Source organism: Miniopterus schreibersii (genome assembly GCF_964146895.1).
Source record: "Miniopterus schreibersii genome assembly, chromosome: 2".
Taxonomy (NCBI): domain Eukaryota; kingdom Metazoa; phylum Chordata; class Mammalia; order Chiroptera; family Miniopteridae; genus Miniopterus; species Miniopterus schreibersii.
In genome coordinates, this window is record NC_138102.1 from 38,088,558 (window position 1) to 38,107,596 (window position 19,039).

At 32.9% G+C, this 19,039-nt stretch overlaps 1 protein-coding gene across 1 annotated transcript in view; it reads left to right on the forward strand.

Moving 5' to 3' along the window:
* Nucleotides 1–19,039, forward strand: part of UGGT2 (UDP-glucose glycoprotein glucosyltransferase 2) — a 133,221-nt gene that overhangs the window by 15,052 nt on the left and 99,130 nt on the right. Inside the window, exons 3-9 of the mRNA XM_081127976.1 lie at nt 1,901–2,031; nt 2,476–2,588; nt 3,489–3,663; nt 9,014–9,110; nt 10,568–10,640; nt 12,735–12,835; nt 16,787–16,886. Of these exons, the coding sequence (XP_080984102.1) occupies nt 1,901–2,031; nt 2,476–2,588; nt 3,489–3,663; nt 9,014–9,110; nt 10,568–10,640; nt 12,735–12,835; nt 16,787–16,886 (790 nt within the window). The remainder of the gene's footprint in view (nt 1–1,900; nt 2,032–2,475; nt 2,589–3,488; nt 3,664–9,013; nt 9,111–10,567; nt 10,641–12,734; nt 12,836–16,786; nt 16,887–19,039) is intronic.

Consider the following 19,039-nt stretch of genomic DNA (forward strand, 5'->3'; position numbering starts at 1 on the left):
TTGTAATTCTGCATTTTGTACTTCATCCCCTCATCTACTAGGCAAACCAAAGTTTTAATGATTTTGAATCCTTCTGATACAGTAGTCACAAATTTCCTTCCTTTCTCACTCAGTGTAAGTATGCATCACTTTACCTATTGCTTGAAGAAGGTGGAGCCTTACTCTGACACAAGATAGGTCTTTGTACTTGTCACAGTGGTGTGTAATGTAAGCTGATAGAATAATTGGTAAAGAAGTCCACTTGCATGGAGGAGAGTTAACAATTAACATGTCATTTGGGCAAATGCCTTTGAATCTACTGCCTAGTTCTTGGCCTATAACCTCATTTTCTTTTCACTAATAGGCGACAAATTGGAGGACCATTTATTTCCTGATGATTTGTTAACATGCCCACTATCAACTTACAAGGACTTCCCTCAAATTTTGTTAATTGGCCCATGGGCTGGGACTGGTCTTCTCCAAAATCCACGTATCTGTCAACATTACATCTTTGTTGTCAAATCTGTCAAATAATATGAAGGATCTGAGATTTAACTTACTTGCAAGCTAACAGATTATTTCCATTGGTGCTGACAGAGGACAGAAGGCCCCTAGGTCAGAAACAAAAGACTTTACTGCTCAAAGCAAAATCAGTAACCACAGTATCCACATATCTGTGCTCGTGCTCTGAGCCCCAGTTCTCATAGGGCAACATAGAGGGCCAGACACCTGCACCATGAGTAAGTTGTGGTAAGAAGAGGAATGGAGAGTCAAGAGTTCAGCAGTCATTTGAACAAGTAATAAACATTACAAGCAATCCAGTCTCTCCTGCCTCCCCCAAAGTGTCAGTTAGCATCCTTGTTCTCTTCTCAGAAGTAGAGCTTCTGGTGCTATCCACCCTGTTGTCCTCCCTTATCAGGGAACTCTGACCTATGGTAGCTGCTCTGGATCTACCCCAACTCTGCTCTTTTCTATGAGAAGTTTCCATGAGTTGGTAACCCAGTGCCAAGGAGTATAGGATAGAAAAAATAGCCAGGGAATGTCCAGGGACTATGGATACTTGTACCACTGGACTCTAGAGCTGCACTTTTGTTACCTTACCACCTCTTGCTGGCAGTGGAATGGTATTGCAGTTTTCTGACACAGTGGCAACAACACAGACGATTACACCTGGGGCAGTATAGAGAAAAGGGCAAAAATTGATAGTTTTCTCCCTGCTTATTTCCATTAGTGCCACCAGACCCTCTTCAACTGTAGTCTGTCATTCTCTTCTGCCCTCTGCTATTCAGATGATCTCTGTCATCCCAGGGGTGTCCAAGAGTTTTTAAATTGTAGGATTCATCCTTCTCTTTTGTGTCTTTGTGATCTTTGGAGTGGGTTTAGAGGAGGGAATCAGCATTTCAGGTTAGTTTGTTCCAGAGAATAAGACATTTCTTTTATTCCTTAAGGCCTGGTTCAAATTTTGTCTCCTAAAGTGTTCTGGACCCACTTGCTTGTGTATACTAAATATCAGTTGAATGTATTCATACATGTAATTTAAAATTTATTAACAGTCATATTCTTTAATTTTTTTGTGCTGTTCTTAGTCTCCTCTTAAATTGAAAGTAGGGCCTACATCTTATTCTTGTGTTATAACCCCATAGCCCTGGAGTGAATTGGTCTGATATACTAGCATCTTCCAAATAGATTTTAATGGCAAGATTATTTTCACCTGGACTTATATTTATTTCTTGGACTTCACTGGAAGATCCATATGAAGTTAATAATAAAAGAGAGATCTTGATTTTCCATTTTTCTCTAACACCATGTTTAACCAAGCTTAAGATATGATTATGTGATATTAAGTTAGCATTACAATGAGAGAGATGCGCCAATGTGTTGAATACAAAAATACTAACATTTTTTTGCATTGTTTTTATAGAGTCAGATTATTCTTATTACAACTTAATCCTGAAGAAAGCTGGACAATTCTTAGACAATTTACATATCAATCTCTTAAAGTTTGCTTTGTCTATAAGAGCGTATTCTCCAGCTGTTCAGATGTTTCAACAGGTATGTAAAAATTCCCCACCTATATATGACAAAGAAGCATGCTAGTAATGTACATGAATCTATCTTAAGTGAATATCTTCAGTTCAAGAGGATCTACACACTTACAATATCTGGTTCCATAGCTTATCATTGATTATATTATCATTGATTATAATATAATTGATATATAATTTTATAGTTATCTGGGATAAGGAAATTTTGAGGACAAACCACAATTAAAATTAACTAATGAAACTTTTCAACACCTTTGAAGCTCGTATTTCTACGATAAAGTTGATTCTGTTAAAATATTTAATTCTGCGTGCATAAAGGTATTTTTTACTTTAATTAGAGCAATAACTTAATAGTAGTTGATGAGTTATTATAATCAAAGTAATGTATGACTTTTTAAAATCATATTGTAATTATCAGCTACTGTAGCTAAATATAATCTTTAAATCTTAGGTTGCAGCTGATGAACCACCACCAGATGGTTGTGATGCATTTGTGGTTATCCATAAGAAACACACCTGTAAAGTTAATGAGATTAAAAAACTGCTGAAGAAGGCTACTTCAAGGTAAATCAACGATAGATAGTGAAAGAAGTGGTTTATGAAGAGTTGACGGTCAAAAGCAGAAATTTCTTACAAAATTTTAATATTCCAAGATAATGTATATTAAAGAATACACTGTATATTGAAAAACTGAATATATATGAGTTGAGAGTCTGAGTCCTTTTCTAAAATATATAAGTACTTTCAGTGTTGTGTCTTGATTAGCTCTTGACTTTAGACTATAAATTATACCAAAATACCATAAAATGTGAGATGTGTTTTATATAAACATATGAAACTGTGGGTTTATATGGACTATATGTCTTTAAATATAAACTGTTTTATTTATTTGTTTTTTTTAGATTCCACATATAAGTGAAATCATGCAGTATTTGTCTTTCTCTGTCAGACTCATTCAGCTTGGCATAATACCTTCTAGGTTTATCCACATTGTTGCAAATAGCAAGGTTTTGTTCCTTTTTATTGCTGAGTTGTATTTCATTGTGTATATGCACCACATCTTCCTTATCCTTTTATCTGTTGATGGACATCTAGGTTGCTATATTCCCAACATGGAAAGAGTGTTAATTTTTTTTGTTTTATCTTCACCTGAGGATATGTTTATTGATTTTTGGAGAGAAGAAGGGAGAGAGAGAGAGGAAAAAGTATTTGTAATATTCAATTTGGGGTTAACCAGATTTCTTTTCTTTCTGTCACTTAGTAGAAATTATGTGCAGAAAGTCACTACAGGAAATTTAAATTTTTCTGTCATAACGTGTTTATGTATATGTGTGTATATATATGTATTCCTATAAGTTATTTGATAAGCATAAGTTATAAAGTGCCATTAAATATTTCTCATATGCTTTTTACTTTCAGTTCTTTTAAAAGTTTGTATGGGTTTTTTGTTTGTTTTCATTTTAGGCCCAGACCATATCTTTTTGCGCGAGATCATAAATTTCCTACAAACAAAGAGAACTTACCAGTGATTATTCTCTATGCAGAAATGGGTACCAGATCATTTGGTAAATTTCACACAGTATTGTCTGAAAAAGCTCAAAATGGGGAAATTCTGTATGTTCTTCGTCATTATATTCAGGTACATGTTTGTTTTATTTAAGATCATTTTGGGTATAAAACTACCTTTCGTGATAGTTTTCTTACTAGATTTTACATAATAATTTCCATTAGGATTGCAATGTAAAGATTTTAAAAAATGAACCCAAGTATCAGATGTGAATTTTATATGGAAAAGTATATTGGGAGTCTGTGTCTTTTCTGGGAATATCATGTTTATGGGTGTGGGGTGTGTGTTTTTTTCATATATATCGGGAACATTTAAAACTCAAGTAATAAACAAAACCATAATTCTATAATGTGCATAATATTTGTTAGGATTCATAACTATAGTTATTTTTAATGAAAATGAATTACAATGAGGAAATCTGATTTACTTGATCCAGTGATATTATATATTCAAAGTGCTAAGCATGGTATAGGAATACTCTTAACCCTATTTCTTTGGACAGCTCACTACTTTCTTATTTAACTTTCTGGTCAAATGTGTTGTATTATCTCCCACTCTCTCAACCTCTCATTGCTGTCACACTCTATCACGTTATTCTGTTCTAATGACTTCTTAGCACTTTTTGCTATACCTCAAATTTTATTTCTTTAACACTTCCACCCCATACACACACATGCCCCTAAACTCTCACAGGTACATGCTCTAGAATATAATGGCCATTAGAGGAAGGACTTTACCGTGTGTTTTTTGTTTGTTTGTTTTTACTGCTATCTTCCCAACATGGAAATAGTGTTGTAATTTTTTTTGTTTTATCCTCACCCGAGGATATGTTTCTTGATTTTTAGAGAGAGAGGAAGGGAGAGAGAGAGGAAAAGGAAAAACAATGACGACATCTATGTGAGAGAGGAACATTCATCGGTTGCTTCTCCTATATGCCTGTACTGGAGATCAAACCTGCAATCTAGGTAAGTGCCTTGACCGAGAATCCAATTCACACTTTTTGGTGTACAGGATGGTTCTGCAACCAAGCCACCCGGCCAGGGCACGAGTGTTTTAATTTGCATTTCCCAAAATATTAATGATTTACATGTTAATGTTAAGAAATAAAAGCATTACAAATATACTTGTTAATTGCCTATCCATATGCTTTGCCTGTTTTAATACTGGGTTCTTTGGGGTTTTTTTCCTCAGTTACAGATTTTTAAAAATATATTTTGAATACTAACCTTTTCTTTCATATTTTGCAAACATCGGTTAGTGTATTTTTGGTCTTTTATTGAAAAAGTATTTATGACATCTTTTTTCAGCACAAGTATTAATTTGATGTTGTCATGTTTATTCAACTTTTCTTTAATGATTTTCCCTAATGATGTTATAAAGGTGTTTTCCTACATATTCTTGTGAGAATTAAAAATGCTATTCTTTATGTTTTGGTCCTTAATCTATCTGGAATGTATTTGAATATGTTGTGAGGTAGAGATATAATTCTTGTTTTTCTATATGAAAATCATTGGTTCTCACATAATTAATTGAACAGTTAAATCTTTATTCTAAGCCATCACATACCAACTTTTCATATAGGCATGCTTGTTCTTAGACTCTCTCTTCTATTCCAGTAATGTATATATGTCTAGTCTACACAAATATAACATCATTTAACGGCAGTAGCTTTAAAATCTAAAGCAATCATAAGAAAGAAGAACAAAACTGGAGACATGACACGTTTTGACTTCAAACTATATTGTAAAGCTATAGTAATCAAAACAGTATGGTGTTGGCATAAAAACAGACATTGTTCAGTGGAATAATAGTGAGCCTAGAAATAACACATTAATATATGATAAACTAATATTTGACAAGAGAGCCAGGAATATTCAGAAATAGTCCCTTCAATAAAAGGTGTGGGGAAAACGAATGCCACAGGCAAAAGAATGAAATGGGACCCTATCTTACACTATTCACAGAAAAAACTTGAAATGGATTAAAGACTTAAATGTAAAATTTGAATCTATGAAGCTCCTTAGAAAAATAGGGAAAAGGCTCCTTGCCATTGCTATTGGCAGTGACTTTTTAGATTCGACACCAAAAGTGAAGGCAATAAAAGCAAAAAAAACCAAGGAAGACTACATCAAACTAAAAATCCTTTGCAGAGCAAAGGAAACTAACCAAATAAGGCAACCTATGTAATGGGAAAAAATACTTGCAATTCATATATCTGATAAGGAGTTAATATCCAAAATATATAAGGAACTCATGCAACTAAATAGCAAAACAAACAAAAACCCCAATGCAATTAAAAAATGGGCAAAGGACCTGAATAGACATTTTTCTAAAGGAAACATGCAGGTGACCAACAGGTACATGAAAAAGTGCTCAATATCACTTATCAGGAAAATGTAAATCAAAACTACAATAACTACAATAAGATACCACAACACAGCTGTTAGAATGGCTCTTATTAAAAAAAGAAGTGTTGGTGAGGATGTGGAGAAAAGGGAACCCTTGTGCACTGTTGGGAATATAAATTGGTGTTGCCAGTATAGAAAAGAGTATGATGGTTCCTCAAAAAATTAAAAATAGAACTATCAGATGATGCAGCAATTCTACTTGTGAGTATATATATCACAAGGAGGTGAAATCACTATCTTAAAAAGATATCTGCAACCCCATGTTTATTGCAGCATTACTTAAAATAGCCAAGATGTGGGAACAACTTATTTGTCCATCAGTGGATGAATGTGTAAAGAAAATGTAGTGTGTGTGTGTGTGTGTGTGTGTGTGTGTGTAAAATGGGAATATTTCATTCTTTTTAAGGCTGAATAATATTCCATTTGTGACACCAATGGACCTTGAGGTCATTGTGCTAAGTGAAATAAGTCAGAGAAAGACTATATGATTTCACTTGTGGAATCCAAAAAACCTGAACTCATAGAAATAGAAACAGATTGGTGGTTTTGGGGCCAGTGGGGTAGCAATGATGAGTGAAGATGGTCAAAAGGAACAAACTTCCAGTTATACGGTAAACAAATTCTGGGAATGCAATGTACGGCATGGTGACTGTAGTTAACAATACTGTATTGTATATTGGAAAGCTGCTAAGAGACTAAATCGTAACAGTTCTCTTTAGCCCTGGCCAGGTAGCTCAGTTGGTTAGAGTGTCATCCCGATGCACCAAGATTTTGGGTTCGATTCCTGGTCAGGGCCCATACAAAAATCAACCGATGAATGCATAAATAAGTGGAACAACAAATCGATGTTTCTCTCTCTCTTGTTCTCTCTCTCCTTTCCTCTCTCCAAAATTAATAAATTAAAAAAATTTTTTTAAGTTCTCATCACAAGAAAAAAAACTAACAATGTGAGGTGTGGATGTTAACTTACTGTGATCATTTCATAATATATGTATACATATGTCAAATCATCATGTTGTATAACTTACTCATAAAATGTTATATGTCATTTATATCAGAATAGGAATGGAAATGGGAGATTAAAATATGTTTATCTTTTTAAAAAATGTCTCCCAAGTGATTCTAATATGGCCCCAGAGGGTGTGCTCATCTATTGAGGCTCAGTGTCCCTAGTTATTCTTTGGAGAATGTGACTATTAAATATACTTTTATGAAATCATACTGGCCAACTCTCCAGGCACTTTGTAACATCAAATTATATTTAATGAGTGATGTATTATACAATCAAAATAGTTATATTGTAAATCTAATTAACATGATTCTAATAAAAATAGACTTATTTATGATACTTTTTGAACAGATACCTTTTTGTGGGGAAAGAAAAAATAGAAAAATAAAGATTTTTTTCACCAGTTGATTTAGACTATGAGCATTTTTGGTTTGTAAACCTAAATTTATTAAACTACAATTCAAATTTTATATTAATACATTTTCAAATGGATAAAGTAAATATGAATTTAATAAATATTTATCTTATTACTGAGGAACTACTAATACTCCAGAACAGATCATGGAAATTGGTTATGTGAAATTCCATTTCTTTTATGAACTATAACAAAATATGTGGACTCAGAGCTTTGGTTCCCTTAGCTACCAACCAGTTGTCTTTTTGAGTGGATAGTCAGAAAATATTTTTAAATTGAGCTGTATGAAATTGAAAAGACTTTAAAAGTTTCTCAACTTTGTTGGAATACTATAATTATAAACAACCCAGTTTTTTCATACTATCTTTCATTAGAGCATATGTCTGAAAAATTAGCAAATTAAATTTTAGTGTAGGCAACAATGTTAAATACTTGTCTGCATATCTAAAACTAATTCTTACATCATATTTGGAAATAGGGTATTCCAGGAATAGTCACTTTGCTAATATATTTACTATTTTTAAAACTGGGGAAGAAGTTTAGGGAGGAAAGAAGAGAATACAAAGAATAATATGCTCTTAAGGTTCTTCGTCCCTCCAGTTTCTACCTCTTCCTCTGTCATGTATAGAGTGCCAAAATTACCCCTGTGCAAACCTGAATTAAGCAAAGACACATCTTTAGGGGAATTTGCTGAGTTATGTTAAACTGGTTTCTTAATCTGTGAAAGAATATGCCAAATTATGATTGTGGCACAACTAATAAGAATTTCAGTCTGGAAGCTAGAAACATAGACATCTTCAAAAATATTATATAAATTCATTCAGCTTCCTTACCTTTAGAAAAAATGTGATGACTTCTCTTCTTTGATAGAGTTATTTCTATAAGTACATTTTATATTTACTTTTTATATTCCCTTTATAGAAAGGGAAAAATAAGATACCAAATTCAGAACATAAATACTTCAGACTCAGTTTTAGGCAGTTGTTACCCCTCATTGCCAGAATAGATACTCATTTGTGGCATTTGGTATATTTCAGTCATTGAGAAACGTGGAGAAAATTTAATCAGGTTGTTCAAGGCACTGAGTTTTTTTTGTCTCCTTTGCCTCTATTTTCCAGTATTTGCTTTTGGCAGCACTCTAGTTGTTCTACATCTAGACAGCTAGCAAATTAATGCCATTTGCTGGTTTAGCAAATCTTGTGTGGTTCCTAAAAGCAGTACAGTTTTGTTGAAACTTCATTGTATCTCATCCTTTTGTTAATTAACTCATGGGAGAGATGGGAAAGGTAACCATGATAAAACAGGAAAAGATCAAATAATTTTTCATCATAAAAGAATAATTAAAAACAATAGTCATGACACAGTTTTTACAAAGTAAAGAAGTGGTCATCAACCAAATTCTGGTTCCTTGATAGACTGGCTAGAGAGTATTTACCCCCCACATAATTTTCACAGTCATTTAAAAGTTTTCTTATTAGTAATTTACCCTAATGTCCAATACACGGTTACACTGAAATGAAAAGATATTTGAGTAACTATTTTCTCTCCCTCTTTTTATTTTTTTATTTTTAAATCAATGTGTTTAAACAGAAATCAACCTCACGGAAAATGTACTTATCTGGCTATGGTGTGGAGCTAGCAATTAAGAGTACAGAATACAAAGCATTGGATGATACCCAAGTTAAAAGTAAGTTTCCTCTTTGTATATGAGTAGATAAAAATTTTCAGACATATTCTTTTGTTTTTTAAAAAATTTCATGACTAAAATTCTACTCATGTTAATATGAGGCTAGAGATGGGGTAGAAATGTTTTTCCTGAGTTTGGAATTTAATTTTAAACTGAAAGAAATATATTTAATATTATTGTGCTCTTAAAAAACTTCTTTAAAAATTGGGCCCTACCTGTTTTGGCTCAGTGGTTAAAGTGTCGACCCACCGACTGAAGGGTCCTGGGTTCAGTTCCCGCCAAGGGCACGTACCTCGGTTGCAGGCTCAATCCCTGGCCCTGGTTAGGGCGTGTGCAGAGGCAACCAACTAATGTTTCTTTCTCTCTCCCTTCCACTGTCTGAAAAGTAGTGGAAAAAATGTCCTCAGGTGAGGATAAAAAATGAAAATTAAAAAAATTGGAAACAGCACCCCTGGATTCATTGCAGCATTCTTTACAATAGCTAATATCTGGAAACAGCCCAGGTGCCCATCAGTAGATGAGTGGATAAAAAAGCTGTGGGGCATTTACACAGTGGAATACTACTAGGCCATAAAAAGAAGGAAATCTTACCTTTTGTCACATCGTAGATAGACCTAGAGAATATTATGCTAAGTGAAATAAGCCAGTCAGAGAAAGACAAATACTATATGATTTCACTTGTATTTGGAGTCTAATGAACAAAGTAAACTAACAAATGAAATAAGAAAGACTCATAGATACAGAGAACAGACTGACGGCTGTCAGAGGGGAGGGGGTTGGGACTGGGAAAAAGGTGAAGGGATTAAGCAAAAATATATACATATATATAACACATAGACACAGACAACAATGTAGTGATAGCTAGAAGGAAAGGGGGTGGGGGTAGGTGGAGGAGGGCATAGTGGGGGAAATAGGGACCAAAAGAGACTTTGCTTTGGGTGATTGGCATTGATGTAGTGTGCAGAGGAGGTTTTGTTGAGTTGTACACTTGAAACCTGTATGGTTTTGTGAACTAGTGTCACCCCAATAAATTTAATGTTTTAAAAACACCTCATAGACATGGACAACAGTAAAATGATTACCAGAGGGAAAGGAGGGTTGGGTGAGGTAGAAAAGGGTAAAGGGGGCATAAATGGTGATGGAAGGAGACTTGACTTTGGGTGGTGAACACACTATATATTATACTGATGATGTATTATAGAATTGTACACTTGAAACGTTTTTAATTTTATTACCAATGTCACCCCAATAAATTAAAAACATAAATAAAAAGAGTGCACAGTCAGGAATGCAAGCACTTGCACATGCATATATCATTAAGCTGACCCATGAAGGAAAAACAAGGTAAAATGAATGGAATTTCATTTCATTTTGAGTTCTCCAAGTTTTGGATTCTATAAGCTTTTCCCAGTCTGAAATGTTTTTGTTTTGTTTCTGTTTTTGTTTCCAAAATATAGCTGTGACTAATACTGCTGTAGAAGGTGAGACTGAAACAAATGAAGTTCAAGGATTTCTTTTTGGGAAACTAAAGTAAGTCTGAAGTGAAATAAAGTTATATTACTATGCTCTTAAGTGTGCTTTTAAAGGTATTAATTCAGTATGCTTTGTTGGCTTACATTTCACATTTTAAAATTACACACAATTGTTTTTATTTATTACAAAATAATACACAGTTAATGCAAAAACACAAAATTGAAAGGTAATCACTAATTCAACAGTGTAAGTATGATTAGAAAATAGGAAATGAAAATGATCAAAGTTCTCTCTAGCAAAAACTAAATTAAAACTTTATAAAATCTTTTATAGATATAGGTTACAAAAATCATGGTTAATATTTAGCATAAAAAAAATAATTTTTATGCTTCAAAAGAAGAGAAAATAATTTATTTCCCTAAATTTCTGTGCTGCAGATTCCCATATTAAAAACCTTATAATGTCTGGTCTTAATTTCATACCCACGTGTAAGTAAACTTTGAAAAATTAAAGTTATACCCCCTTTTTTTCCTGCATCACTGATTGAAGACAAGGAATAGGATGGTGAGTGCTCTCTGAATATTCATGAATGGGAATTGTAGTTTTATGTGTGCTTTCTCTTATTTACAAGAAGGGAAAGTTTATGATTTCAATATAAAGGCAAAATTAATGAAAAGAAAATTCTTTTATTAATATCTTTAGTTCTTGCTTAGTATTACAAGTATTTATAAAGGACCCTTAAGATATTTTTAGAGGCTATGCTAGTTTATACAGATGACTGGGTTACATTACTAAACTTCATTGCCTAAGTGGTGTACTAGTGGCCTTATAAAGTTAATGCATCTTGCAAAACAGGTTTATTCTAATTAAGGTATTTGTTTAGGAGATAACAAAACATTTTTATTAAATTTTCAGCTGCGTCTCAACATCTTAGAATCCATAGTTGTATTCTTTTTTAAACATAACTTTTTATGATAATAAATTGTGCGTCCTGCAAAAGGCCTTTGGAGCCCTGGAATATTAGTTTTCTTGAGAGGAAATACTCAAAGTTAGTTCTTGTACCGTTACTCAGTTGATTTAGGAAAACAAATATTTTTGCTTTAAAGTATTGTATAAGTAATGTATTTTTGCTTGAATTATGTAAGTGAAAATTAAGATTAGGATTAAATATGAAAAACAATATAATATCTCTTATAAACTCTGTCACTTAAAATTTTGAGAAATGGAGGGTTTAATGTAATTTGTAGTTAACTTTTCTGAAGTCTTGTTGCTTTTTCATTTTGAGAAGAGTCAGTCAGTCTTGATTCATTTTCAAAATGTAGTCCACATTATAATCAAAGTGCGAGATATTGACACTGGAGTATATTCATTTGTTGTTATCTATAAGATTAATGCATTTCTGTATGTATGTTCTGTATATTTATTTTTCATTTCACTTTTTAATATCTTCATTTCTTTTTACTGTTGAAAATATATATTTTATAAATTGTCATAGTAGCTGAAGTGTTTTTTTAAAAAGAATTCGATTTAAATCTGAAATGACACTGTGTCTTGATTTCGTGAGAGATAGGAGGTTATCCTTTAGATTGTATGTATAGTAAAATGTCATTCTACTACATTGTTATTTGGCACTCTCTAAAAGATACCTACATGTGATTAATATTAGGCAAAATTATCTTATATTTTTTATACATTTTAAACCTACAGCTTTTCAAAAATAGAGTAAAATTTAAGTTGTATAGGAAGCATTTGTGTTTTTCCTTATAAAATCATTTTTATCTTAAATTATAAAAGCAATACTTTTAATATATAAAATGGTAAAATAAAAAGCATATATTATAAAAACTAATAATTCAGCCCTCACCCTTGGGTCCCTTATAGGTAATGTTAACATGCTAACAATTGATAGAGACTACATTTCTCCAGGTTTGGTTTGGTTTTGCTTTGTTTTACATATTGAAAAAAATAGACATAAATCTCCCTCATTTATTTTAAGTTCTGTGGATATAGTTGCATCGTGGTTTATTCTCTTAACAATGAACAATTAGTTTGTAACTAATCATTTGGAAGAGTTAGTTTAAAAAACATACTGCTTATATAGTGCTTTGTAGTAGGTGATGATCATTAACATTACTTAATATTTTAATGCAGAGAAAGATATTCAGATCTCAGAGATAATCTGACAGCATTCCAAAAATACCTGATTGACAGTAGCAAAGAAATGACACCTTTGAAAGTCTGGGAGCTGCAAGGTAGAGTATTTTGGTTTACTTTAACACAGCAGTTTGGTAACTGATCTCAGTTTTATTAAATAAGCTTTTATATAACATGATATAAATTATTTTATAGAAAGTAATACTATATGTAAATAATATAAATCATTATATTACTTTTTATAGAAATAGATATTTAATTAAAAGCTTATCCATCAAGCAAATTATATTTTTATGTCTATAAGATTTAAAATTATATGAAGCATAGTTATTTTATATTTTCTAATCATTTTTAAAGTGTACACTGATTTATAGGTTCATTTGAAATATTAAATCACATTTCAGGGAATCTATAACATTGATAAAAATCCTAATCAGTAGGTCAGGAGAAATGAGACCTAATTCTTAGTTTTCTTCTATTGGAGATTTTGATCTTAATAGACTGACTATTGAATGTTTCACTATTAGCTTAGAACAGTTTCTGTGCTGACATCCCATAAGCAGACATTTTGTGGCCAAAGTTTAGTTGGGATTGAACTATAAGTCCTTTTCAGCTTGTAATTTTCTTTTTTTATTATTTGTAATTTTTAGTAGGTCATAAGGAAATGTTTTTTGTGTGATCCATACTTTTATCACATTTCTCATCAACTTTAAAAATATAACTGACAGCTTATAACAGCTTATAACTGACATATTATGCAGGTTATCCATTTAAAGTGTACCATTCAATGGGTTTTAGTATATTTTCGAGTTCTTTAACTGTCACCATGGTCAGTTTTAGAGTATTTTCACCACCCCCAAAAGAAAGTAATGTACATATTAACAGTCACTCTCATTACTCCCAATTCCTCCAGCTGTAGGCAACCACCAATCTACTTTCTTCTCCTTCAAAATGTTCTCCTCACTCCTAATTTAGAAAATTGTAAGTGAGAGAGTGCTTTTGAAGGCTTGTAAACAGAGAACATGCATAGTCAGCTTAGTTTTAATTAACCTTCCTAGTGTCTGTGTAAGATAGATTTGAATGGACCGGAAACAGGAAATCTAATTAAGACATAATTAATTGAAGTAGTGTAATGAGAGGTTGAACTATGACTATGGTAGAGGTGTAAAAAGGAAAACTAGATTTGGCAAATAATTTAGGAGATAAAAGGAGTCTGAGCCTGAGTAGAGGAAGTATAAAGCATGTAAGCAGGTTTGGGGGTTGAATATGGGGCCCAGAAATAATGAGACTGGCATTATCCTTTTGTTTTTCTTTTTTGATTAATTTAACAAAATTTATTGAGTGTCTTTGGTTTTACATTTATGGTTTTATAATTTTGGGCTGAGATCTTCATAGTAGGACATATATTTTACTTCAAGACCCATACACAAGTGTATAATGTATGAATACATAAATATGCTCAAAACTAAAAACTTCAACATACAGTATGTATGTTTACTATATTTTATTCACTCCGGCAAAACTCTTTTATTCTACTATATTTTATTAGACAAAAATTTCACAGTACTCAATCTGATTTCACTGGTTAACTCATGGGTTCCAGCTGACATTTTGAAAAACACTAAATTCTGAAGATCAAATGATGAGTTAAAACAGATACTATGTTTCCTTCAAAGGATCTTAGATAAACATATATAATTTTAAAAGCAATGTAAAAATTATCATTTTAAGTGCTGCCAAGTAAAGATACATATATTAAGAAGGGTATATGCCAGGAAGATCTGAACTGGTATGGTGAGTGTAAGGAAGAGGGAACAGAAAGGGGAGGCTTCCTCCAGAAGTGGTGATTGAGTTGAGATTTGAGGAGGGTTTGGAATAAATTTGAGGGTGGGTTATTTAGAGAAAATATCAGATCTTTGTGAGAGGTTGGTTATGGAGTGTGAGGGAGGAGATAATCAGGAACAACCGCTAGATTCCTGGTTTGCCCAGCTGGAGGGACAGTGGTGGTATTCACTGAAAAGAGAAGACTTAAAGAGTACCATATTTGGGCAAAGATGAAGTGGGAATATCACAATTCCTTATTAAACATGCTGCTTTTGAAATATCCAAGTGGTAAAAACAGTAAGGCGTTTAAAATAGGGATCGGGACTTCAAAGTGTAGGTGTTTTTTTGTTGTTATTGTTCTTTTTAAAATATATCTTTATTGATTTCAGAGAGAGGAAAGGAGAGGGAGAGAGAGAGAGAGATAGAGACATCAATGATGAGAGAGTCATTGATCAAGCCTGCAACCGGGCATGTGCCCTGACCGGGAATTGAACCCTGATCACCTGGATCCTAGGTCGACACTCTACCACTGAGCCACGCCCGGCCGGGCCAAAGTGTAGGTGTTAAATAGCAATTTATGAATCATCTAGGGATGCAACAGTTTAGACAAAAGCAAAAAATGTTAATAGAATCTGATGATATTTTATTTCTTATTATCTGCATTCTGATTTCATAAGTGAATTTTCAGGGCCTTTCAAATAAATTACATGCAAAAAATTGATCATGTGAACGAGAATTACATTCATGTTATAAGAAATTTTAGAAGACTGGTTGTGCTATCAAACCTGAGTAAAAGCCCGGCCTGGCATGGCTCAGCAGTTGAGCATCGACCTAGGATCCAGGAGATGGCTATTCGATTCCTGGTCAGGGCACATTCCCGGGTGCAGGCTTGATCCCCAGCGGGGGTGCACAGGAGGCAGTTGATAAATGACAACTCTCTAGTCATTGATGTTTCTCTGTCTCTCTCTCTCCCTTCTTCTCTCTGAAATCAGTAAAGGTATACTTAAAAAAAACCTAAGTAAAAGATAGTTGTCCATGATCATAGTAATTAATGATGATTGATGATGATAGAATATTAGCCAGTACTATGTGTTTGGCACAGTATGCATTACCCTAATTAATTTTTAAAAATTCATATAAGATAAATATCCCACTCAGATGAGGAAACTTCAAGAAATGGACACAAAATAATTAATCCAAGGTCACAAATCTGATACGGCACAAATTAAGAATACCTCAAATGAGCAGGGCTGTCTCATTTTAGAGCCTAAATTCTTCCTTTGTCACTATTTTGTACTGTTTTTGAGTATAACGTCGTGCAGCCAAATGCTCCATGATATTTGATCATGTACTTTCATCAAAAGAAATACTCTTCTGTAAGCTAAGTCAGTCATAAAGTAATGACTCATAGGTTTTCTCACTAAAAAAGCATATATTCCTAAATGTATGCACACCAGTTAAAAATTATGTTGCTTATAAATGCCTTTAATAGCAATAGAATAATAAGAAACATAACATAAAGGGTCTTGTTTGTTATTTTACTGCTCATTTACTCATTCTTTCATCAGTATTCGTTGAGCACCTACTTATGTATGAAGTACTTTTTTTAATGACAGTATTCAGGCTCTACTTTGTTTCTAGCATGTTGGAGACTAAGTAAACCACTCACATTTTTCTTTCTATAGAACTGTCATTTCAAGTAAAATAATGCTAAGTTTAGGATTTTACTTTTATTGTGGTATAAAAGTAGAACAATATTGAAAGAGAAAATGAGTGTTTCATATTTACTGATTTAAACAATTGGGTCCTTCTTAAAGTTCTTTCCAGAATTGGTTCTTCAAACTCATTTTTCCTTCCTCTTGTTATTCTTTTTCTCAAAGCTTTTTCTTACCTGTTTATTTAACCTAAATATAGAAAAAAATAGTTTTGCATCAGCATTTATTTTCATAGATCTCCTTTTGAAGTTATAATGTAATTTGTGGAAAACAAATATTAGTTATTAAATGATAATCACTGATTCATAAAAGTGTAAAGTTTACCTTAATTGGAAATAAGCGATACTTTTCTATTTAAGACTTTTGAGAAGTGCTAAATATAAGAATGCTAACATGTCTGTATAAGAATATATGGCCAGGAGGGTTGAGTAAGTTACTTAAAGTACTTGGAAATGTCTATAAAGATGTGGCATTATGCTAGATTTTTTAATGATATTATTTTCCTTTTAGATCTTAGTTTTCAAGCAGCTTCTCAAATAATGGCCACTCCAGTTTATGATGCCTTAAAATTAATGAAAGACATTTCACAGAACTTCCCCATAAAAGCCAGGTATAGTAAAGTTTATTAGTTTGATTATAGGCAGAATTCGTTCCATTAAGTAAATTTTATGAAAATAGCTGATTTCATTTAACATAATGATGTCAATTCTAGTATACATAGTGTTTATAAAATCAGGACCTTTATTATGTATGTTGGTTTTTTTTTCACCAGAGCAGAATATTGGCCTATACACACGTTTGTACGTACTACAAAATAGAACTCTTGAATTAGAGGCAAATGGAAAAGAAAAAATAATTCATTAAACACATATACTTAAATATAAACAGTGAGATATGACAATCCAAGAAAAAGCTTGTTTAAACAGTAAATAAAAAGGGATTTTTTTTTTCTGTTTGCCATGGAGGATGTAAAAGAGTATCCTAAATTTGCCCAAAGGATAGCCAAATCTTCTTGTCATTTCAGATTCCAAATAATTAGTAAGGTCTTAATTGTATGAATATCTTTTTTTTTTTTTTTAAATATATCTTTATTGATTTCAGAGGGAGGAAAGGAGAGGGAGAGAGAGAGATAGAAACATCAATGATGAGAGAGTCATTGATCGGCTGTAGCCCGCAACCCGGGCATGTGCCCTGACCGGGAATAGAACCCCGATCACCAAGGATCCTAGGCTGACGCTCAACCGCTGAGCCACGCCCGGCCAGGCTGTATGAATATCTTGTGGAACACTTTTTTTTTGCCAATGGGATATCTAATTGAACTGCTTCCAAAAATATCACTGTTACATTTTACACATCTATCAGTTCAATAGATAATACATTGGCATATCTAAAAATAACCAATACAGACAATTAGGTTTCCATGTATTGTAAGGATTGACAAAATCACAGGACTTTGATGCATTTGTATTTGGATCTGGAATGACAGAATATAAAATGATAGGCAACCAGTAAAATATAAAGTAAGTTAGTTTATATTGAATGCATACAACATGTGACAAGTGCAACAATAGTATTTTATTGAGAGGAATTGGAGAGCATCCTTATGCTCTCAGCATCCCCTTTTTAAGCAGTGGATGATTGCTAGGCCTCGATTTGTCTCAAACACTGTTTTGTACATTGATCCACAGTACAATTTACTGAATCTTACCTAGATATTCTTTACCTTGGTAAGATAAATAGTACCTTGTTGGCCACAAGATACCAAGAACCTTTTCATGGTACCCTGAAAATAGGTTTGTCACCTTATTTACAGATTAAGAATGAATATATTTATATGACTCTTTCATCTTTAGTTTAAACAGTCAAGAATTTGAGAAGTCAGTGTTTATATTATGAAACATGAAATATGTGTATAAATGTTATGTTTGGCCATGTTGCTCTTAATTAAGAGTAGCTTTTGAAATTATTCGATCAAATACAAATAAAGTAAAATAATTTTAAGAAGACAGTTGATTTGCTCATTGACAGTCAGTACCACTATTGAAGGGTTCAGCTGTTACACTCTGTAATCTTAATTTCTGGTTGGTCATTAAAAAAAAGTTTGCAAAGTATGCTAACACTGCTTAATTGCTAAATTGTAAACTTGAGCATATCTCTAAAACACTTGGTGAACAGTCAGTAAATGGTTTTGAAATGAAATATTTGCTAAATGAATGAAAAATTTGCATTATCAAATTTATGTAATTTCTCTCAAATGCTGCCACATTTTAGGAGATAATGCGCACTTATTGTGAGTTGTTTCAATATACACCTTTCTGCCCTGGCTGGTGTGTCTCAGTGGTTAGAGTGTTGGCCCACGCACCAAAGGGTCACGAGTTCGATTTCCAGTCAAGGGCACATACCTGGGTTGCAGGTTTGTTTCCCAGTCGGACACGAGCAGGAGGCAACCAGTTGATGTGTCTCTCTCACATCGATGTTTCCCACTCCCTCCCTGACTCCCTCCCTCCCACCCTCCCTCCCTCTCTTCCACTTTACCTAAAATCAGTGGAAAAATATCCTTGGGTGAGGATTAAAAAAAAAACAAAAACCCACCTTTTTGCTTGAGTTTTACTTAAAGCAGAATTTTGCATTTACAGTCTTTTAATTTTTAAATCATTTTCTCGTATGCATAAAATTGACAGATAAATATAACTAAGCATTCTCAGGAGTTAAGTCAAATAATAGACTTATTTTTAAATATTTCTTTTATAAGGACATTACAAG